At 50.8% G+C, this 21,838-nt stretch overlaps 1 protein-coding gene across 2 annotated transcripts in view; it reads right to left on the bottom strand.

Moving 5' to 3' along the window:
- Positions 1 to 5,452: 5,452 nt before the first annotated feature.
- apbb3 (amyloid beta (A4) precursor protein-binding, family B, member 3) overlaps positions 5,453 to 21,838 on the bottom strand; it is a 127,329-nt gene continuing 110,943 nt past the window's right edge. For both annotated transcript variants that reach the window (XM_085996002.1, XM_085996003.1), the window contains 4 exons: positions 17,126 to 17,209; positions 9,961 to 10,076; positions 6,097 to 6,276; positions 5,453 to 5,712 (listed from right to left, as the gene is read on the bottom strand). In XM_085996002.1, the coding sequence (XP_085852128.1) occupies positions 5,464 to 5,712; positions 6,097 to 6,276; positions 9,961 to 10,076; positions 17,126 to 17,209 (629 nt within the window). In that variant the 3' untranslated portion in view covers positions 5,453 to 5,463. The remainder of the gene's footprint in view (positions 5,713 to 6,096; positions 6,277 to 9,960; positions 10,077 to 17,125; positions 17,210 to 21,838) is intronic.

Raw genomic sequence — 21,838 nt, 5'->3', positions numbered from 1 at the left:
GTTGATTCCTGGGATGAAGGGGTTGTCTTCTGAAGAAAGGTTGAGCAGGTTGGGCCTATACTCATTGGAGTTTAGAAGAATGAGAGGTGATCTTATTGAAACATATAAGATTCTGATGGGGCTTGACAGGGTAGATTTAGGGAGGATGTTTCCCCTCATGGGGGAGTCTAGAACCAGGGGTCACAGTCTCAGAATAAGGGGTCGGCCATTTAGAACTGAGCTGAGGAGAAATTTCTTCACTCAGAGGGTGGTGAATCTTTGGAATTCTCTGCCCCAGAGGGCTGTGGAGGCTCAGTCGTTGAGAATATTCAAGACAGGGATCGTTAGATTTTTGGACTCTAGGGGAATCAAAGAATATGGGGATCGGACGGGAAAGTGGAGATGAGGTTGAAGATCAGCCATGATCTTATTGAATGGAGGAGCAGGCTCGAGGGGCTGAATGGCCGACTCCTGCTCCTATTCTGTTCTTACTGGTGGCCGTGCCTTCAGCTGCCTGGGCCCTAAGCTCTGCAATTTCCCTCCCTAAACTTCTCCACCTCTCCTCCTTTAAGATGCTCCTTAAAACCTACCTCTTTGACCAAGATTTTGGTCACCTGTCCAAATATCTCCTTATGCGGCTCGCTGTCAAATTTTCTTTGATGATGTTGTTGTTGACACGTCATCTTTCAGTGATGTGGCCCAGCGAGGTTTTGCCCATGTTGTGTAATGTGCGTCAGTTAAACCACTTCCGCCATTAATTGCAACCCTGATCCGATACTTTCCCGACCCTGATACTCAATCTCTCCTCATAGGACAATCCCCCCCCCCCCCCCATCCCAGGAATCAATCTAGTGAACCTTTGTTGCACTCCCTCGATGGCAAGTATATCCTTCCTTAGGTGGTTCTTTTATCTTAGGCAGTCCCTCGGAACCGAGGATGACTTGCTTCCACATTAAACTGGAGTTCTCGGGTGACTGATGAGTCCAATGGGGGACCTACAGTCTCTGTAGCAGTACGGTGTTCCGGTCTGGTCACTGTTACATAGAAACATAGAAGATAGGAGCAGGAGTCGGCCATTCGGCCCCTCGAGCCTGCTCCGCCAGTCAATGCGATCATGGCTGATCATCCAAATTCAGTACCCTGTCCCTGCCTTCTCTCCATATCCCTTGATCCCTTTAGCCTTAAGAAATATATCCAACTCTTTTTTGAATATATTTGATGAATTGGCCTCTACTGCCTTCTGTGGTAGAGAATTCCACAGGTTCACCACTCTCTGGGTGAAGAAATTCCTCCTCATCTCTGTCCTAAATGGCTTACCCCTTATCCTTAGACTGTGACCCCTGGTTCTGGACTCCCTGACCATCGGGAACATCCTTCCTGCATCTAGTCTGTCCAGTCCTGTCAGAATTTTATAAGTTTCAATGAGATCCCCTCTCATTCTTCTAAACTCCAGCGAGTATAAGCCCAATCGACCCAATCTCTCCTCATACATCATTCCTGCCATCCCAGGTATCAGCCTGGTGAATCTTCGCTGCACTCCTTCCATGGCAAGAACATCTTTCCTCAGATAAGGCGACCAGAACTGCACACAATACTCAAGATGTGGTCTCGCCAAGGCCCTGTACAACTGCAGCAAGACATCCTTGTTCTTGCACTCAAACCCTCTCGCTACGAAGGCCAACATACCATTTGCCTTCTTAACCGCCTGCTGCACCTGCATGCTTACCTTCAGCGACTGGTGCACAAGGAAACCCAGGTCTCGTTGCACTTCCCCTTCTCCCAATTTATTGCCATTCAGATAATAATCTGCCTTCCTGTTTTTGCCACCAAAGTGGATAACCTCACATTTATCCACGTTATATTGCATCTGCCATGCTTCTGCCCAATCACCCAACCTGTCCAAATCATCCTGGAGTTTCTCGGCATCCTCCTCGCAGCACACACGCCCACCCAGCTTTGTGTCGTCGGCAAATTTGGAGATATTACATCTGTTGGGGTTGTCCATGAGGGTCCTGACGTTCCAGGTCCCGAACTTCATTTTGAAGGGTGGAAGATGCCTGTGCGTGGATTATTTTAACGTGGGGTGGCCGTTGCACACCAGCTACCACGGGGCTTGACAGAGCAAGGTCTTGGTCCAATGACAAGGGGATCCAAGAGGATTGGAGACCAGGCTCTGCTACAACAGCCAAGCACACACACACAAACATACTGCTACTGTCCTCCCTCCTACCCGCAGGTGCTCTCTGCCTCAGGCTAGAGCCACATGCACCATCCAGCTTAAGCTGTTGGATGTTGCGATGACTGGTGAGTGCAGAGGAGAAAGTTGGTCTGCAATTTTGAGTCTTAACCCTGGGCCTCTGCTTGAAGGGCCTCCCATGACTGGAGGGGCCACCCAGCTTCTCTCTTGACCCAACAGAAGCTGGTCTTGTGCTGACGGTCAAAACTATCCGGAGATACTCTGACGGCTCTGAGGTAAAGTTTGGGCCCATGAGCCCTGGAGAGCAGGTTCATAGTCTCAGGATCAGGTTTCCCGCTGAAATCTGTGGGCTCGATTCATTAAAAATGCCACCATTCTCATTTTCATACTTTAGAAGTTTATTTAATAAACAGTGGGCTGTTCACGACATTTCTCTTCACCAACCGTTGTGGTCAGATCATTATGACGTCACAACGTGATAACATAATCTGCAAGAACATTTTCAATTGGCTGAAACATTAGTCGGTGAAACAGGAAGGCTCCAAAATTCCTGGGGGTGAGGCGAGAGTGGGAAGGAAGATTTCCACTCTGGTGGGGTGGGGGAGGGGAGGAATTGAGGCGGAAACTGATTACACCGGCACTGCCCCTTTAAATTCTGATGAGGGGGGCCCATGGGCTGATAGAAACATAGAAGATAGGAGCAGGAGTAGGCCATTCGGCCCTTCGAGCCTGCTCCGCCATTCAACGAGATCATGGCTGATCATCCAAACCCTAGCACCCGGTCCTTACACCGACAGCCATCCCACCCAAGCCCTATCCCCGTAACCCCACGTATTTAATCCCCCCTAACACTAAGGGCCAATTTTTTTTTATCATGGCCAATCAACCTAACCCGCACATCTTTGGACTGTGGGAGGAAACCGGAGCACCCGGAGAAAACCCACGCAAACACGGGGAGAATGTGCAAACTCCACACAGTCACCCGAGGCCGGATTTGAACCCGGGTCCCTGGCGCTGTGAGGCAACAGTGCCAACCACTATGCCACCGTGCCTACCCCTCCCCCTCACCAAGGGGACATATCTGGGGGGGGGGGGGGAGGTTAGAAGATAAGCAATAGGAGCAGGAGTCGGCCATACGGCCCCTCGAGCCTGCTCCGCCATTCAATAAAATCATGGCTGACCTTGGACCTCAACTGCACTTTCCCGCCCGATCTCCATATCCTTTGATTCCCCTAGAGTCCAAAAATCTATCGATCTCAGCCTTGAATATACTCAACGACTCAGCAACCACAGCCCTCTGGGGCAGAGAATTCCAAAGATTCACCACCCTCTGAGTGAAGAAATTCTTCCTCATCTCAGTCTTAAATGGCTGACCCCTTATAGATCCCCCCCCCCCCACTGCCTTAATCTTCTAGATATAAGTCTAGACCAGGCAACCTGCCATAATTTAACTCTTTAAGCCACGGTTTCATTCTGGTGAATTTGCGCAGCACCCCCTCCGAGGCCGCTGTGGTAACCTTGGAAGCGTGGAGCGGTCCCCCTGGCTTCTCACACTCCACCGGGAGAACCTGCTCATTGTGTCCTTGGTGGGCTTCAATGCCACCCACAGCCAACGGGAGAGCCGGGATGAGTCCTACTGATGACTTAGAAAGGGCCCCAAGCCTTCAGTAGACTAAACATAGAAACACAGAAGATAGGAGCAGGAGTAGGCCATTCGGCCCCTCGAGCCTGCTCCGCCATTCAATGCGATCATGGCTGATCATCCAAATTCAGTACCCTGTCCCTGCCTTCTCCCCATACTCCTTGATCCCTTTAGCCTGAAGAAATATATCTAACTCCTTCTTGAATATATTTAATGAATTGGCCTCCACTGCCTTCTGTGGTAGAGAATTCCACAGGTTCACCACTCTGGGTGAAGAAATTCCTCCTCATCTCAGTCCTAAATGGCTTACCCCTTATCCTTAGACTGTGACCCCTGGTTCTGGACTCCCCCGACCATCGGGAACATCCTTCCTGCATCTAGTCTGTCGAGTCCTGTTAGAATTTTATAAGTTTCAATGAGATTCCCTCTCATTCTTCTAAACTCCAGCGAGTACAAGCCCAATCGACCCAATCTCTCCTCATACGTGATTCCTGCCATCCCAGGTATCGGGGTCGATTCCAGAGGGGCTCAATTACCTTAAATCATCGAGTGTTGTCTTCGGACCAGAGGAATCTTGGGGGCCCCCTTAGCTGGGGAGGGGCCCGCTTCCCTCTTTCAAGGCTGTATCAGGGCAGCTGCTCCCACAGCGGTCTTGGAGGGAGATTCACCAGAATCAGACCGGGACTGAAAGGGTTCAATTATGAGGACAGGTTGCATAGACTAGGCTTGTATTGGTTTGAGGGGGCGATCTAATCGAGGTGTTTAAGATGATTAAAGGAGTTGATCGGGTAGCGAGAGAGAGAAACTATTTCCTCTGGTGGGGGGAGTCCAGAACAAGGGGGCAGAACCTTAAAATGAGAGCCAGGCCGTTCAGGGGTGATGTCGGGAAGCACTTCTTCACACAAAGGGTGGTGGAAATCTGGAATTCTCTCCCCCAAAAGCTCTGGATGCTGAGGGCCAATTGGAGCTTTCAAGACTGAGATCGGGAGATTTTTGTTGGGTAAGAGTATTGAGGGATATGGAGCCAAGGCAGGTAAATGGCATTGAGGTGCAGATCAGCCATGATCTGAGTGAATGGCGGAGCAGACTCGAGGGGCCGAATGGCCTCCTCCTGTTCCTGTGTCCTGGCAGGCAGTGGGACTGGGGGATTCATTTCCCCGGGGATTCCACTGACACCGTTTCTCCGTGAATTCTTCCGGCAAAGTAGCGCCGGTCGATTGGGGAAGAATCGATGACGGAAATCCGCGCCCTCCTCGGTGAGGTGGGTCCAGGGCAGAAGGGCGGTCGGCTCTGCCATGAGCTTGTGCCGGTGGAGTGAGCCCATCCCCCGGGAATCTTGCGGCCTCCAGTGTCACCCGCAGCCAGAAAATTGGGATCGAACAGAACTCGGCCTCGCCACACCGTTCTTACAACCCCGCAACTTTCCGAGCGGGAATTCTCCCCTTCGCTCCAGGTCCCGCGTACAAAATAAAAACGGACGCAACTCACGGCTACTTCTATCGTCATCAAAACACCTCGGGTGCACTACTGGTTAAAATCCTCCGTCCTTCCCTCGCGGGCTTTGCCTCCCCCTCCCTCTCCCCACGCGGCTCCCTCTCCCCCCTCGCGCGCCCTTCCCCCGCCCCGCCATCCTCCCTCAGCAACGCTACGGCATTTGTAGCACGGGCTGCTTGGGTTTGAAAGTGTCGATCAGCGCCAGCATGCCGCGCCTCAGGTTGGAGCCGCCGGCGCCCTTGGGGGCGGAGAGCTGTAGCCCGCCGGACGCGGATCCCGCGGCGTCGATCGCGGTGGCCGACGAGTGCTTCTTCAGGGCCGCGGTTGCTGGCTGCGAGCGGAAGGCGCTCTTGGGTCTCGCCGGGGGAGTCGCGGCCACCAAGCACTTCTGGTACTGCAGCTGTTGGACGGAAGGACAGCACAAGGTTACCGAGAAGGGTTTTGATCGAGTAAATAAGGAGAAACTGTTTCCACTGGCAGGAGGGTTGGTAACCAGAGGGCACAGATTTAAGATAATTGGCAAAAGAATCAGAGGTGAGATGAGGAGAATTTTTTTTACGCAGCGAGTTGTTGTGATCTGGAACGCGCTGCCTGAAAGGGCGGTGGAAGCAGATTCAATAGCAACTTTCAAAAGGGAATTGGATAAATATTTGAAAAGGAAACAATTGCAGGGCTACGGGGAAAGAGCAGGGGGGGGGGCGGGGAGTGGGTCTAACACACAGAGCCGACACAGAGCACGATGGGCCGGAATGGCCTCCTCCCACGCCCGCCCGGTGGGACTCACCATGCAGGCGGCCTGAACGGCCTCGGAAACGCCGCCGGCGTCCGGCTCGCACCAGAAGACGTGGCACTCGAAATGCTGGCGTCCCGCGTCCACGATGAGGCCGAAGGTGCGGGGGTCCCTCCCGACCCCCAGGAACGTCAGGTACCGCACGCGGCACTCCCACCACGGCTCCCCGCTCTCCTGAACAGGACAAAAAATAAATAAATAAATATATATATACCTCACTCAATAATACACTCCCGCCAAACAGCTTGGCCCAGAGAGCTGCTGGAGCGGGAGGACCTCGCAGAGACTATTTACCACACGGGAAAAGGCCATTCGGCCCATCAGGTTCCGTGCTCCACACCAGCCTCCTCTTCATCTCACCCCATCAATATATCTTTCTATTCCTTTCTCCCTCATGTGCTTATCTCACGGCGCACGTCCCATTAGTTCCTCCGCATCCTCCAGCTCAAAAGTATGTTGAAAGAAAGAAAGAACTCGCATAGAATAACGAGAGGGGATCTCATTGAAACTTATAAAATTCTAACAGGACTAGACAGACTGGATGCAGGAAGGCTGTTCCCGATGGTCGGGGGAGTCCAGAACCAGGGGTCACAGTCTAAGGATAAGGGGTAAGCCATTTAGGACAGAGATGAGGAGGAATTTCTTCACCCAGAGAGTGGTGAACCTGTGGAATTCTCTACCACAGAAGGCAGTAGAGGCCAATTCATTAAATATATTTAAGAAGGAGTTAGATATATTTCTTAAGGCTAAAGGGATCAAGGGATATGGGGAGAAGGCAGGGACAGGGTAGTGAATTTGGATGATCAGCCACGATCTCATTGAATGGCGGAGCGGGCTTGAGGGGCCGAATGGCCTACTCCTGCTCCTGTCTTCTATGTTTCTATGTTTCTATGCATTGCTATAGCGACCTCAGGTCATCCCAAATAAACCCAATAGGGGAGAAAGCAATAGAAGGATATGTTGATGGGGTTCGATGAAGAGGGGTGGGAGGAGGCCCAGGCAGTGCACAAAGCACCAGCGTGGACTGGGTTGGGCCGAATGGCCTGTTTCTGTGCTGCAAACACTTTGTAATACAACGCAATCACATCATTTCTCAACTCGTTAAAAGAATTGGAATAAAGCAACAATCAGTTTAAAACATGAGGGAAGGAGAATGTGAAGGACCTTTACTCCCAAAGTACTTTACAGCCAATGAAGTACTTTTTAAAGTGCAGTCACTGTTGTAATATAGGAAAAGCGGCAGCCAATTTGCACACAGCAAGCTCCCACAAATAGCAATGTGATAATGGCCAGATAATCTGTTTTTTTTAATTAGTGATGTTGATTGAGGGATAAATATTGACCCCCGGACACCGGGGAGAACGCCCCCTGCTCTTCTTTGCCATGCGATCTTTTACGTCCACCTGAGAGGTTGGACGGCTGCTGAGCTGCGACCTTGGTGAACAACATGCAAACAGTAAACCTCCTTGCGTTGCCTGACTGCTTAAGAGAATAGAAGGGTTGGTTACTGAGCTGGGGAGTAAAGCTCCTTCACATTCTCCTTATTGCAAGGGGGTTGGAGTATAAAAGCAGGGAAGTCCTGCTACAACTGTACAGGGTATTGGTGAGACCACACCTTGAGCACTGTGTACAGTTTTGGTCTCCTTATTTAAGGAAGGATATACTTGCATTGGAGGCAGTTCAGAGACGATTCACTCGGTTGATTCCTGAGATGAGGGGGTTGACTTATGAAGAAAGGTTGAGCAGGTTGGGCCTATACTCATTGGAATTTGGAAGAATGAGAGGTGATCTTATTGAAACATATAAGATACTGAGGGGGCTCGACAGGGTTGGTGCAGAGAGGATGTTTCCCCTCGTGGGGAAATCTAGAACTCGGGGGGGCATAGTTTCAGAATAAAGGGTCGCCCTTTTAGAACTGAGATGAGGAGGAATTTCTTCTCTCAGAGGGTCGTAAATCTGTGGAATTCTCTGCCCCAGAGAGCCGTGGAGGCTGGGTCATTAAATACATTTAAGGTGGAGATAGACAGATTTTTGCAAGATACGGGAGTGAAGGGTTATGGGGAGCGGGCGGGGAAGTGGCTTTGAGCCCGAGATCAGCCACGATCTTATTGAATGGCGGAGCAGGCTCGAGGGGCCAAGTGGCCTACTCCTGCTCCTATTTCTTATGTTCTTCCCTCATGTTCTAAACTGATTGTTGCTTTATTCCAATTCTTTTAACCAATTGAGAAATTAAAGTGTTTGCAGCACAGAAACAGGCCATTCGGCCCAACCAGTCCACGCTGGTGCTTTGTGCACTGCACGAGCCTCCTCCCACCCCTCTTCATCGAACCCCATCAACATATCCTTCAGTTGCTTTCTCCCCTATTGGATTTATTAGTGACTCTCTTATATTGATGGCCCCTAGTTCTGGTCTCCCCCACAAGTGGAAACATCTTTTCTACGTCTACCCTATCGAACCCTTTCATAACCTTAAAGACCTCGATCAGGTCACCCCGCAGTCTTCTCTTTTCCAGAGAAAAGAGCCCCAGCCTGTTCAGTCTTCCCATACATCACTTTGTGAGTCTCTTCCATCATTCTGCTGCTGGTTGTGGTGCTGGTGGTTTGCAGTTTTTGTGGAATGGAACATGAAGAATACAGTTCCCACAATCAGGGTGGAATGTGGGTCTGTCTCCCTGCTTTCCCCATACAAACCTCAAATGGGACATGGGTAAAGACAGCAAGTGGAGGTAAGGGACGTCTCCTCGAGCAGGGTAAAGGCACAGCAAATTCAGAGGCTGAATCAACCTAAATTCCATTTATTGCCTCACTTTCCCCCCCCACCTCGCGCCGCCGCCCCCCCTGGCAAGCTCTGCCAATACCAGCAATGGCAAACTCTCAGATCAGCTTTTTAAAAATTTGTTTAATGGGATGAGGGCATCGCCGGCAAGGCCAACATTTATTGCCCATCTTAACGACAACCGAGTGGCTTGGCTCGGCCACTAGAGGGCAGTTAAAGAGTCAACCACATTGCTGTGGGTCTGGAGTCATGTATCGGCCAGACCGGGTAAGGACGGCAGATTTCCTTCCCTAAAAGGGACATTAGTGGACCAGATGGGGTTTTTAAACAACAATCACGGTCACCATTACTGACACTAGCTTTTCATTCCAGATTTATTTAATTAACTGAATTTAAATTCCCCAGCTGCCGTGGTAAGATTATGAACTTGCCTCCAGGATCAGTTAGTCCAAGCCTTTGGGGTACTTGTCCAGTAAGATAACCACAATGCTACCGTATCCCGTACCGACTGAGGCAAACTGTTGACTGGCGAGTAACAGCAGAATTCCATTCAATAAAAACAGGATTGGCTCAGTCAGTCACCGTAAACCAATGCCCCGTGGTGATGGTGAAGAACTACATCAGTTTGAATTTATACAGCGCCTTTAATGTAGTAAAACGTCCCAAGGTACTCCAGGAGCGCTTAAAAAAAACAAAATTTGACACCGAGCCACGTAAGGAGATATTAGGACCAGGCGACCAAAAGCTTGGTCCGAGAGATAGGTTTTAAGGAGTGCCTTAAAGGAGGCGAGAGAGAGATGGAGGGGTGGCGAGGTGTAGGGAGGGAATCCCAGAGCTTGGGGGCCCAGGCAGCTGAAGGAATGAAAACTGAACGCTGGGGATTGCGTACAGTCCATGGAACGAAATAACGATTCCCTCTGGATTGCTTGTGAACGGTAATAATCGTTTTCTTGGAACCGTTGTTCCTGCGGCATTGGCGGTGAGGAAACAAATGTGATTTGGAGATTTGAACGTAAGAATTAGGAGCAGGAGTAGGGCCCCCCGGACCCCCGAGCCTGCTCTGGATCTGGCCCCGGGCTCACCTCCCCCTTGCAAACAGACAGCGTGGTATCCGTGACCTGCAGGAGAACCGACACCCAGTCATGTCTGTCCATCGAATCCAGCAGACCCCTTATCACTCCGTTCACCAGCTTCATTCCTAGAAATACATCAACGTCGAGAAAATTAGAAAGAAAGCCAGAGAAATATACCAATAAAAAATAAAACTATGTACCGACAAAAGAATATGGGGAAAAATTCAGTATCGCCCCATTTGGGGCGCCATTATCGGCCGTGCGCAAAGTTTAGCGCCTGGCGCTAATTATCACCTCCGACGGCAAACTTGGCTTCTATCGCCCCTGGAGGTGATTGGAGCGCTAAATCTGGCGCTTCACACATGTCTTAAGGCGCAAAGGCCGAGGAGCGAGGCGCTACCTCAGAGCGCTGGCGAAGCAAGGAAGGGCAAATCAAAATGAACCTGCAAAGTGCTGCTCAGTACCCAAAACTCCTTCACACAGCGTTGAATCTCTCCAGAAGTCTCTCTCTCTCTCTCAGAATGCGTGGTGCAAAAATGTCACCAATAAAAAAAGGCAGGAAGCGGTCGCCTTTAAATAGCGCTCCCCCAGTCCCTTTCTGACAGCATAACGCTCCCCTCAACCTGTCATTGCTAGTGGCAGGCGGTAAGGCAGGGGGCGCCACTCAATATCTGGTCCGGGGCGCTACCGGGGTGTTGCGCAGTCGACTGATGTCACAATCTGCCGGCGCAGGAGATCGTGGCGGTAGTGTTTAGCGCCGCCGCAAAATGTCTAGTTAATTTCGCGAGCGGCGCAAACATCACCGTGCCCGGGCGCTAGTTGCTTTGCGCCCCATTAGCGCCCTCTTAAGGTGCTAACGGGAGGCACAACCAACTGAATTTTTCCCCCTATATCTTGATACAAATATCCAGGTAAAATCATATACCAATAAAATTACACTAAGGTATCAATTCATAAAAATATATACCAATAGGATATAAACTAATGAAACATATTGGGGCGGATTTTTCAAGCCCCACAGGTGCGTACGAGGTGTGTACGGGCCCCTAGGGGCCGCGCAAGTGCCGGTTTCAGGCCTGCGACCCAAACCAGCACTTACGATCTGCCAAGAATCCTCTGTGCCTACGGACCTGTCAAAAGTGTGCAGGGGGATTCCCTTCCTTGATTGGTTCCCCGTGGCCCACGTGATCTCAGGGACGCTTGCGAACCGCCTGCGCCCCCTGGGCCTCTGCTCGTTTCGTAGTGGAGAGGCCCAGGGATCGGAAGCCTCGGGACCTGCGGAGCCAGCGGGTAAGTGCGTCGATTTTTGTTACGATCAGAGGCATCCGCCCACAAGAAGCCTCCGATCGGAAATTCAGGGCCAAAGAGAATAAGCGCCAATGCAAAGACATACTGCACAAATATATTACAAAAAACAACCGATAAAAAGATTAATAACGGCCCAGAATTTGCTGGAGTGGGGCATCTCGTGGCGTTCCCCGTTAGTTAAACTTTTTCCTGCATCCTTCAGCTCAAAAAAGTTTTGCGTCATAACTTGCTGCAAACGCGAGTTGATAACAACGAGGGTAACGGAGCATCTGGGGCCTTGGTGAACGACAGGACCAAGAGTCGATCTCCTTAACCCACTGGAGTTCAGGATTGAGAAAGAAACAGAGGAATAACGGCAGAGGAAGTCGGGTGAATTACAGTCAAATCAGGTACAGAAAGAGAGGGAAAGAAAGATTGGATTAAGAGAGAGAAAAGAGACAGAAAGGAAAAGTAAGAAAAATATTTAAAAACCGAAAATGTTAAATTTTTAAAATCTCCAACAACAATTTACTACCTGAAGGAATGAGACTCCACAGTTTCAATTGTTCCCTTTCTGGGCCAGAGGGGTTGAGTGTTATTGCAGGAATATAAATCTCCTCATTAAGCGAGTCTTTATGCTGTTAAGTACCAATTTAACTTTAGTGTCAGCCATGGCTCAGTGGGCAGCACTCCTTGCCTCTTGAATCTGAAAGTTGTGAGTTCAAGCCCTACTCCACGAGACTTTGAGCACACAGTTCTAGGCTGACACGCTGAGGGAGTGCTGCACTGTCGGAGGTGCCGTCTTTTGGATGAGACGTTAAACCGAGGGCCCGTCTGCTCTCTCAGGTGGATGTGAAAGATCCCAAGGCCACTATTTCGAAGAAGAGCAGGGGCATTATTCCCAGTGTCCTGGCTAATAATTATCCCTCAACCAACATCACTAAAACAGATTACCTCATTACTCAGCTGTCTCTCATTCTGCCAGCGCATTTCACACCTAATCGAGAGCCGTCTTTTGTCTCCACTAGTCCGACCACCATCTCGTCTGGTTTTGAATACCTCTTAATGTCTCTTCACTTCTCTTTTGTTCTTTCATCCCCATTTCCCAACCCCCAAACTGGCCTTTTAATCTGTTTCATTTCCTGTGTTTTTTCTCAGTCCTGACAAAGGTCTTCGCCCTGAAACATTGACTCTGTTTCTCTCTCCACGGATGTTGCCTGGCCTGCTGAGTTTTTCCAGCATTTTCTGTTGTTACCTCATTACTGTTTGTGGGAGCTTGCTGTGCTAATTCGCCACTGCTTTTCCTACATTACAACAGCGACTACATTTCAAAATAGTACTTCATTGGCTGTAAAGCGCTTTGGGACGTCCGGAGGTCGTGAAAGGTGTTGTATGAATGCAAGTTCCTTCTTTTCAATGTTTAATGCATATATTACAGACTCCTTCCATTGAAATAGCCCGCTGATACATGGATAGATTTACACCTTGGCGTCTAGCCGTAAAACTGACACTGTGGCCCTTACAGAAATCTTGCTACAATTGTACAGGGCTTTGGTGAGACCACACCTAGAGTACGATAGCAAAATACTGCAGATGTTGGAAATCCGAAATAACAACAGAAAATGCTGGAAAAACTCAGCAAGCCAGGCAACATCCGTGGAGAGAAATTTGAGTTGACGTTTCGGGTTTGACCCTTCTTCAAAACACCTAGAGTACTTTGCACAGTTTTGGTCTCCTTATCTAAGGAAGGATATACTTGCCTTGGAGGCGGTGCAACGAAGGTCCACTAGATTGATTCCTCGGATGAGAGGGCTGTCCTATGATGAGAGATTGTGCAGAATGGGCCTATACTTTCTGGAGTTTAGAAGGATGAGAGGTGATCTCATTGAAACATATAAGATTCTGAAGGGTATTGACAGGGTAGATGATGAGAGGTTGTTTCCCCTGGCTGGAGTGTCTAGAACTAGGGGTCACAGTCTCAGGATAAGGGGTCGGCCATTAAGGACTGAGATGAGGAGGAATTTCTTCACTCAGAGGGTTATGAATCTTTGGAATTTTCTACCCCAGAGGACTGTGAATGCTCAGTCATTGAGTATATTCAAGACAGAGATCGGCAAATGTTTGGACTCTAGGGGAATCAAGGGATATGGAGATCGGGCGGGAAAGTGGAGTTGAGGTTGATGATCAGCCATGATCTTATTGAAAGGCGGAGCAGGCTCGAGGGGCCGTGTGGCCGACTCCTGCTCCCAGTTCTTATGTTCGTAACCCCTCGCTGTATCGGGTCGCACATGAAAAATGGACACTTGGTTGAGACACAGGATTCAGATTGATTCACTGGGATAAAAGTAACCACTTCGTAAGAACCTCGGCCTGTCCAGGAAGAGAGCAGGCCATTGCAGTCCAGGTACTTATCCACCTCCTTCTTGATACCCCTTTTAAAGAGAGAAACTCATTGAAACTTATAAAATTCTAACAGGACTAGACAGACTAGATGCAGGAAGGATGTTCCCGATGGTCGGGGAGTCCAGAACCAGGGGTCACAGTCTAAGGATAAGGGGTAAGCCATTTAGGACAGAGATGAGGAGGAATTTCTTCACCCAGAGAGTGGTGAACCTGTGGAATTCTCTACCACAGAAGGCAGTAGAGGCCAATTCATTAAATATATTCAAGAAGGAGTTAGATATATTTCTTAAGGCTAAAGGGATCAAGGGATATGGGGAGAAGGCAGGGACAGGGTACTGAGTTTGGATGATCAGCCATGATCGCATTAAATGGCGGAACAGGCTCGAGGGGCCGAATGGCCTACTCCTGCTCCTATCTTCGATGATACAATCACCACCTACAGCCTCCTTCGGCACGCAATGACAATTCACTGCATAAAGTAATCCAGACTTTTCACCCTCCCCCTTCTACGTTTGAGGTTATGGTTTCCTGTACAATTTGTGACTACATTAAATACATTGACGCTTGTCTATAGGATTTTGAATACTTATATAAAATCACCCCTGAATCTTCTCTTCAGAGTTAATATTCCCAACTTCTGAATACTCTGCTCATAACTCAGCTTCCGTCATCGTCGCTGGGTCAAAATCCTGGAACGCCCTCCCTAACAGCACTGTGGGGGCACCTTCACCACACGGACTGCAGCGGTTCAAGAAGGCGGCTCACCACCACCTTCTCGAGGGCAACTAGGGACGGGCAATAAATGCCGGCCTTGCCAGCGACGCCCACATCCCGAGAATGGACTAAAAAAAGGAGCCTGATCCCAGCTGCCGAGGCCGTAAGCAATTCTCCAGCAGGAGTCGGTATCCTCAGGAGAGAGAAAAAGAAAGAAGGAATCAGAGAAAGAAAGACTTGCATTTTTATAGCGCCTTTCCGAACCTCAGGACGTCTCAAAATGCTTTACAGCCAATGAAATACTTTTGAAGTGTAGTCGCTGTTGTAATGTAGGAAATGCAGCAGCCAATTTGTGCACAGCAAGATCCCACAAACAGCCGTGTGATAGCGACCAGATAAACTGTTTTAGTGATGTTGATTAAGGGATAAATATTGGCCCCAGGACACCAGGGAGAGCTCCCCTGCTCTTCTTCGAAATAGTGGCCGTGGGATCTTTTATGTCCACCTGAGAGAGCAGACGGGAACTCGGTTTAACGTCTCATCTTAAAGATGGCACCTCCGACAATGTAGCACTCCCTCAGTACTGCCCCTCCGACAGTGCAGCGCTCCCTCAGTACTGCCCCTCCGACAGTGCGGCGCTCCCCTAGTACTGCCCCTTCGACAGTGCAGCGCTCCCTCAGTACTGCCCCTTCGACAGTGCGGCGCTCCGTCAGAACTGCCCCTCCAACAGTGCGGCGCTCCCTCAGTACTGCCCCTCCGACAGTGCGGCGCTTCCTCAGTACTGCCCCTCCGACAGTGCAGCTCTCCCTCAGTACTGCCCCTCCGACAGTGCAGCTCTCCCTCAGTACTGCCCCTCCGACAGTGCGGCGCTCCCTCAGTACTGCCCCTCCGACAGTGCAGCACTCCCTCAGAACTGCCCCTCCGACAGTGCAGCTCTCCCTCAGTACTGCCCCTCCGACAGTGTGGCGCTCCCTCAGTACTGCCCCTCCGACAGTGCGGCACTCCCTCAGTACTGCCCCTCCGACAGTGCAGCTCTCCCTCAGAACTGCCCCTCCGGCAGTGCAGCTCTCCCTCAGTACTGCCCCTCCAACAGTGCGGCGCTTCCTCAGTACTGCCCCTCCGACAGTGCAGCTCTCCCTCAGTACTGCCCCTCCGACAGTGCAGCTCTCCCTCAGTACTGCCCCTCCGACAGTGCGGCGCTCCCTCAGTACTGCCCCTTCGACAGTGCGGCGCTCCCTCAGTACTGCCCCTCCGACAGTGCAGCACTCACTCAGAACTGCCCCTCCAACAGTGAGGTGCTCCCTCAGTACTGCCCCTCCGACAGTGCGGCGCTTCCTCAGTACTGCCCCTCCGACAGTGCAGCTCTCCCTCAGTACTGCCCCTCCGACAGTGCGGCGCTCCCTCAGTACTGCCCCTCCGACAGTGCGGCGCTCCCTCAGTACTGCCCCTCCGACAGTGCGGCTCTCCCTCAGAACTGCCCCTCCGACAGTGCGGCGCTCCCTCAGTACTGCCCCTCCGACAGTGCGGCGCTCCCTCAGTACTGCCCCTCCGACAGTGCGGCGCTCCCTCAGAACTGCCCCTCCGACAGTGCGGCGCTCCCTCAGTACCGCCCCTCCGACAGTGCGGCGCTCCCTCAGTACCGCCCCTCCGACAGTGCGGCGCTCCCTCAGTACGGCCCCTCCGACAGTGCAGCGCACCCTCAGTACTGCCCCTCCAACAGTGCGGCACTCCCTCAGTACTGCCCCTCCGACAGTGCAGCGCTCCCTCAGTACTACCCCTCCGACAGTGCAGCGCTTCCTCAGTACTGCCCCTCCGACAGCGCGGCACTCCCTCAGTACTGCCCCTCCGACAGTGCGGCATTCCCTCAGTACTGCCCCTCCGACAGTGTGGCACTCCCTCAGTACTGCCCCTCCAACAGTGCGGCACTCCCTCAGTACTGCCCCTCCGACAGTGCGGCACTCCCTCAGTACTGCCCCTCCGACAGTGCGGCGCTCCCTCAGTACTGCCCCTCTGACAGTGCGGCGCTCCCTCAGTACTGCCCCTCCGACAGTGCAGGCTCCTTCAGTACTGCCCCTCCGACAGTGCAGCGCTCCCTCAGTACTGCCCCTCCGACAGTGCAGCGCTCCCTCAGTACTGCCCCTCCGACAGTGCAGCGCTCCCTCAGTACTGCCCCTCCGACAGTGCGGCACTCCCTCAGTACTGCCCCTCCGACAGTGCAGCACTCCCTCAGTACTGCCCCTCCGACAGTGCGGCGCTCCCTCAGTACTGCCCCTCCGACAGTGCGGCGCTCCCTCAGTACTGCCCCTCCGGCAGTGTGGTGCTCCCTCAGTACTGCCCCTCCAACAGTGCAGCACTCCCTCAGTACTGCCCCTCCGACAGTGCAGCGCTCCCTCAGTACTGCCCCTCCGACAGTGCGGCGCTCCCTCAGTACTGCACTGGGAGCGTCAGCCCTAGATTTATATGCTCAAGTCTCTGGGGTGGGACTTGAACCCATGACCTAAAATCCACATCCTTCTGACTCAGAGGCGAGCGTGCCACACACTGAGCCATGGTTTTACTTTAGGAAATGAAGGAAAAAAACTGGCAGAAAGACAGAATCTAACTTGCCACATTTTATATTTTTTTAAATTGCTTAAATAAGAAGATTCGGTTTGCAGCCCAAAGATTAGTTTTGCCTCACGTTGCTCTTCGCGCCAGGATTGACGAGCGATCGACGGTAGCTTTCCTGCTGCCTGTTTGTAGCCCGGATTTCACAGAGGGATTTACTCACCCATTGGATTAGCCACAGGGAGACAGCCAATGTATTGCACCTGAAACCTCTGCACAGATTGCCTCACCGCCTCCAGGAGATCAACTGGAAAAGAACAGGTAGTCACAGCGTCTGTGGTACTTGTGCCAAAGAAACAGATCACCGACCATCACAGCTCTACAATCAAAGTGCGCAGTTTGGAAATGTATTGTCACTTAGAAAGCCAAGTCTTTCAGAACATATAAGAAAGCAGGGATTATGAGTAGGCCAAACAACTCCTTCCGCGACCCTTGTATATTCGACCATATTGTGGACTCTACCCACCCATTTAATCTCCCCCCACAGCCCATGTACACTCTCCCCTATCATGGACTCTACCCACCCATTTAATCTCCTCCCACAGCCCATGTACACTCTCCCCTATCATGGACTCTACCCACCCATTTAATCTCCTCCCACAGCCCATCGACACTCTTCCCTATCATGGACTCTACCCACCCATTGAATCTCCTCCCACAGCCCATGTACACTCTCCCCTATCATAGAATCATAGAAAGTTACAGCACAGAAGGAGGCCATTCGGCCCATCGTGTCTGTGCCGGCCGACAAAGAGCTCTCCAGCCTAATCCCACTGTCCAGCTCTTGGTCCGTAGCCCTGCAGGTTACGACACTTCAAGTGCATATCCAAGTACTTTTTAAATGTGATGAGGGTTTCTGCCTCTACCATCCTTTCAGGCAGTGAGTTCCAGACCCCCACCACCCTCTGGGTGAAGAAATCTCCCCTCAAATCCCCTCTAAGCCTCCTACCAATTACTTTATTTAATTAACAGAATTTAAATTTCATGGACTCTCCCCACCCATTTCATCTCCTCCCACAGCCAATGTATACTCTCCCCTATCATGGACTCTACCCACCCATTTAATCTCCTCCCACAGCCCATGTGCACTCTCCTCTATCATGGACTCTACCCACCCATTTAATCTCCTCCCACAGCCTATGTATACTCTCCCCTATCATGGACTCTACCCACCCATTTAATCTCCTCCCACAGCCCATGTACACTTTCCCCTATCATGGACTCTACCCACCCATTTAATCTCCTCCCACAGCCCATGTACATTCTCCCCTATCCTGGACTCTACCCACCCATTGAATCTCCTCCCACAGCCCATGTACACTCTCCCCTATCATGGACTCTACCCACCCATTTAATCTCCCACAGCCCATGTACACTCTACCCTATCATGGACTCTACCCACCCATTTAATCTCCTCTCACAGCCCATGTACATTCTCCCCTATCATGGACTCTATCCACCCATTTAATCTCCTCCCACAGCCCATGTACACTCTCCCCTATCATGGACTCTACCCACCCATTTAATCTCCTCCCACAGCCCATGTACACTCTCCCCTATCATGGACTCTACCCACCCATTTAATCTCCTCCCACAGCCCATGTACACTCTCCCCTATCATGGACTCTACCCACCCATTTAATCTCCTCCCACAGCCCATGTACACTTTCCCCTATCATGGACTCTACCCACCCATTTAATCTCCTCCCAAAGCCCATGTACACTCTCCCCTATCATGGACTCTACCCACCCATTTAATCTCCTCCCACAGCCCATGTACACTCTACCCTATCATGGACTCTACCCACCCATTTAATCTCCTCTCACAGCCCATGGACACTCTCCCCTATCATGGACTCTATCCACCCATTTAATCTCCTCCCACAGCCCATGGACACTCTCCCCTATCATGGACTCTACCCACCGATTTAATCTCCTCCCACAGCCCATGTACACTCTCCCCTATCATGGACTCTACCCACCCATTTAATCTCCTCTCACAGCCCATGTACACTCTCCCCTATCATGGACTCTACCCACCCATTTAATCTCCTCCCACTGCCCATGGACACTCTCCCCTATCATGGACTCTACCCACCCATTTCATCTCCTCCCACAGCCCATGTACACTCTCCCCTATCATGGACTCTCCCCACCCATTTAATCTCCTCCCACAGCCCATGTACACTCTCCCCTATCATGGACTCTATCCACCCATTTAATCTCCTCCCACAGCCCATGTACACTCTCCCCTATCATGGACTCTATCCACCCATTTAATCTCCTCCCACAGCCCATGTACACTTTCCCCTATCATGGACTCTACCCGCCCATTTAATCTCCTCCCACAGCCCATGTACACTTTCCCCTATCATGGACTCTACCCACCCATTGAATCTCCTCCCACAGCCCATGTACACTCTCCCCTATCATGGACTCTATCCACCCATTGAATCTCCTCCCACAGCCCATGTACACTCTCCCCTATCATGGACTCTACCCACCCATTGAATCTCCTCCCACAGCCCATGTACACTCTCCCCTATCATGGACTCTACCCACCCATTCAATCTCCTGAAGGAAATTTCTGTATAAATACTCCCTGACCCCCAAAGTAAAGCTGCAGAATATTCATCCTTCCTCACATCTCTATGGTTCCCCCCTAGCCTGTTGCTCTTTTCCTTTACCCCTCCATACCCTCCCTCCCCGCTGCCAGCATTGTCCCAGCAGCATAGGAACCATTGTGCCCCATGCGGTATTTGATCATCTCAGTCTTTATCTGTTCCTACATCCTCGAAACCCATTCTGAAACAGATGTCCATCCAGTTCCTCGGCATCAGCTGCTTTGAGTCTGTTCTTCACCTCCATGGTAAACTAACTTTCTTCCCCATCTCCTGTCCACTTGAACCTTGCTGATGTTCAACCCGGAAGTGAATTCTACAGTCTCACAACCCTCTGGGTGAAGAAGTTTCTCTACCCCTCTGTTCTAAATCTCTTACATTTAATCCTTTATCTATGGCCCCTTGTTCTAGACCCCTCAACAACTCCTAACTACCCTGCCCCATCCTATCATAATTTGAAACCCCTCTAATCATATCGCCCCTTAATTTGCATTGTTCCAATGGAGTGGGGCTAATTGGAGATCTCTTTCAAAGAGCCAGCACAGGGGCAAGGGGCCGAATGGCCTCCTTCTCTGCTGTACCATTCTATGATTCGACGGTGCATTCACACTGCAACTAGGTGAGTGGCTCCCTTCGCACCAATGCTGCAGTTACATCGCAAATACAGCCGGAATCCAGAGTCTTACTTCTCTTCATTTTAACATCACTTCACGTTTTCACACTTGATTTACACCCGACACATTTAACAGTGTGGCAAAGCCAAAAGCACCGAATAACTGAGGCTTTTGTAGTTGGAACAACACAGATTATGGAGTGGTATGATAGAAGTGTTTAGAATGATGAAACAATGGGACAGAGTAGATTGAAGCAGGCTCTTTCCAGTAGTTGAGGGATATAAAATGGCGGGGGGGGGGGGGGTGGGGGGCACTGATACAAGATTAAATGTAAGAGGTTTAGAACAAAGTGCAAGAGAAATTTCTTCACCCACACGGAGTTGTGAGGCTGTGGAATTCCCTTCCAGGGTTAGTGGTCGAGGCAGAAACCGTGTCAACATTCAAGGTTAGATTGGAGAGGGGGACGAAGAAAAAGAGATTGAAGCGGTATGGGAACATGGAGGGTAAATGTGATTAGGACCATTTGCTGTCACGGAGGGTAAACGCCAACGCAGACTGGTTGGGCCAAAAATGCCTGTTTCCGTGTTGTAACTTCTCGCTATTTCTAAACTTGTAGTGTGACTGCGCCATTAAAGATTTGGATGATGTTCGTTCTTCGTCTTCTTTTCTGCAGTCAAAGCGAGCTCAGCACTTCATGTGTGCTTGTTCGCCTCTTGTATACTTGCATTGGAGGCAGTTCAGAGATGATTCACTCGGTTAATTCCAGAGATGAGGGGGTTGACTTATGAGGAAAAGTTGAGCAGGTTGGGGCTATACTCATTGGAGTTTAGAAGAATGAGAGGTGATCTTATTGAAACATATAAGATACTGAGGGGGCTCGACAGGGTAGATGCAGAGAGGATGTTTCCCCTCGTGGGGAAATCTAGAACTCGGGGGCACAGTTTCAGAATAAAGGGTCGCCCTTTTAGAACTGAGATGAGGAGGAATTTCTTCTCTCAGAGGGTCGTAAATCTGTGGAATTCTCTGCCCCAGAGAGCCGTGGAGGCTGGGTCATTAAATACATTTAAGGTGGAGATAGAGAGATTTTTGCAAGATAAGGGAGTGAAGGGTTATGGGGAGCGGGCGGGGAAGTGGCTTTGAGCCCAAGATCAGCCATGATCTTATTGAATGGCGGAGCAGGCTCGAGGGGCCAAGGGGCCTATTCCTGCTCCTATTTCTTATGTTCTTATGTTTGTCTTTGCCTGGGGGACTCTGCTTTCGTTGGTGGTCTCCAACTTGCTTGGTTGCACATTCAAATCCCAGACGTTAATAAGAGTCTCCCCCGCCCCCCCCCCATTGTTTGTGGAACAACAGTTGTCCACTGCACTGAATGCAAGACTTTGTGGCAGCATAATGTTGCATGTTTGGGAGGGGAGATGGTATAGAAATTGGCGCAACTTGACCTCCTCTATAGGACTATAGGGTAAATTCCGTGGTCAGTATTCCCACCGGGGAGCCAAGCTCAAAAGAAGCCCTGGTCAGAGATAAGGCTACAACAACGTAACACTGAATCTCTGACCTGTGCTCCCCCTTGAGTGTGGTTGCCCTTTGGGAGCTCAAGATTGGTGAATTTACCCTTACATCTCATGTCAACCAACAATG

The sequence above is a fragment of the Somniosus microcephalus genome, chromosome 8 (genome assembly GCF_052327205.1).
Source record: "Somniosus microcephalus isolate GS21.2 chromosome 8, FLI_Smic_1.0, whole genome shotgun sequence".
In the NCBI taxonomy this organism is placed as follows: domain Eukaryota; kingdom Metazoa; phylum Chordata; class Chondrichthyes; order Squaliformes; family Somniosidae; genus Somniosus; species Somniosus microcephalus.
This window is presented reverse-complemented; position numbering and strand designations above follow the sequence as displayed.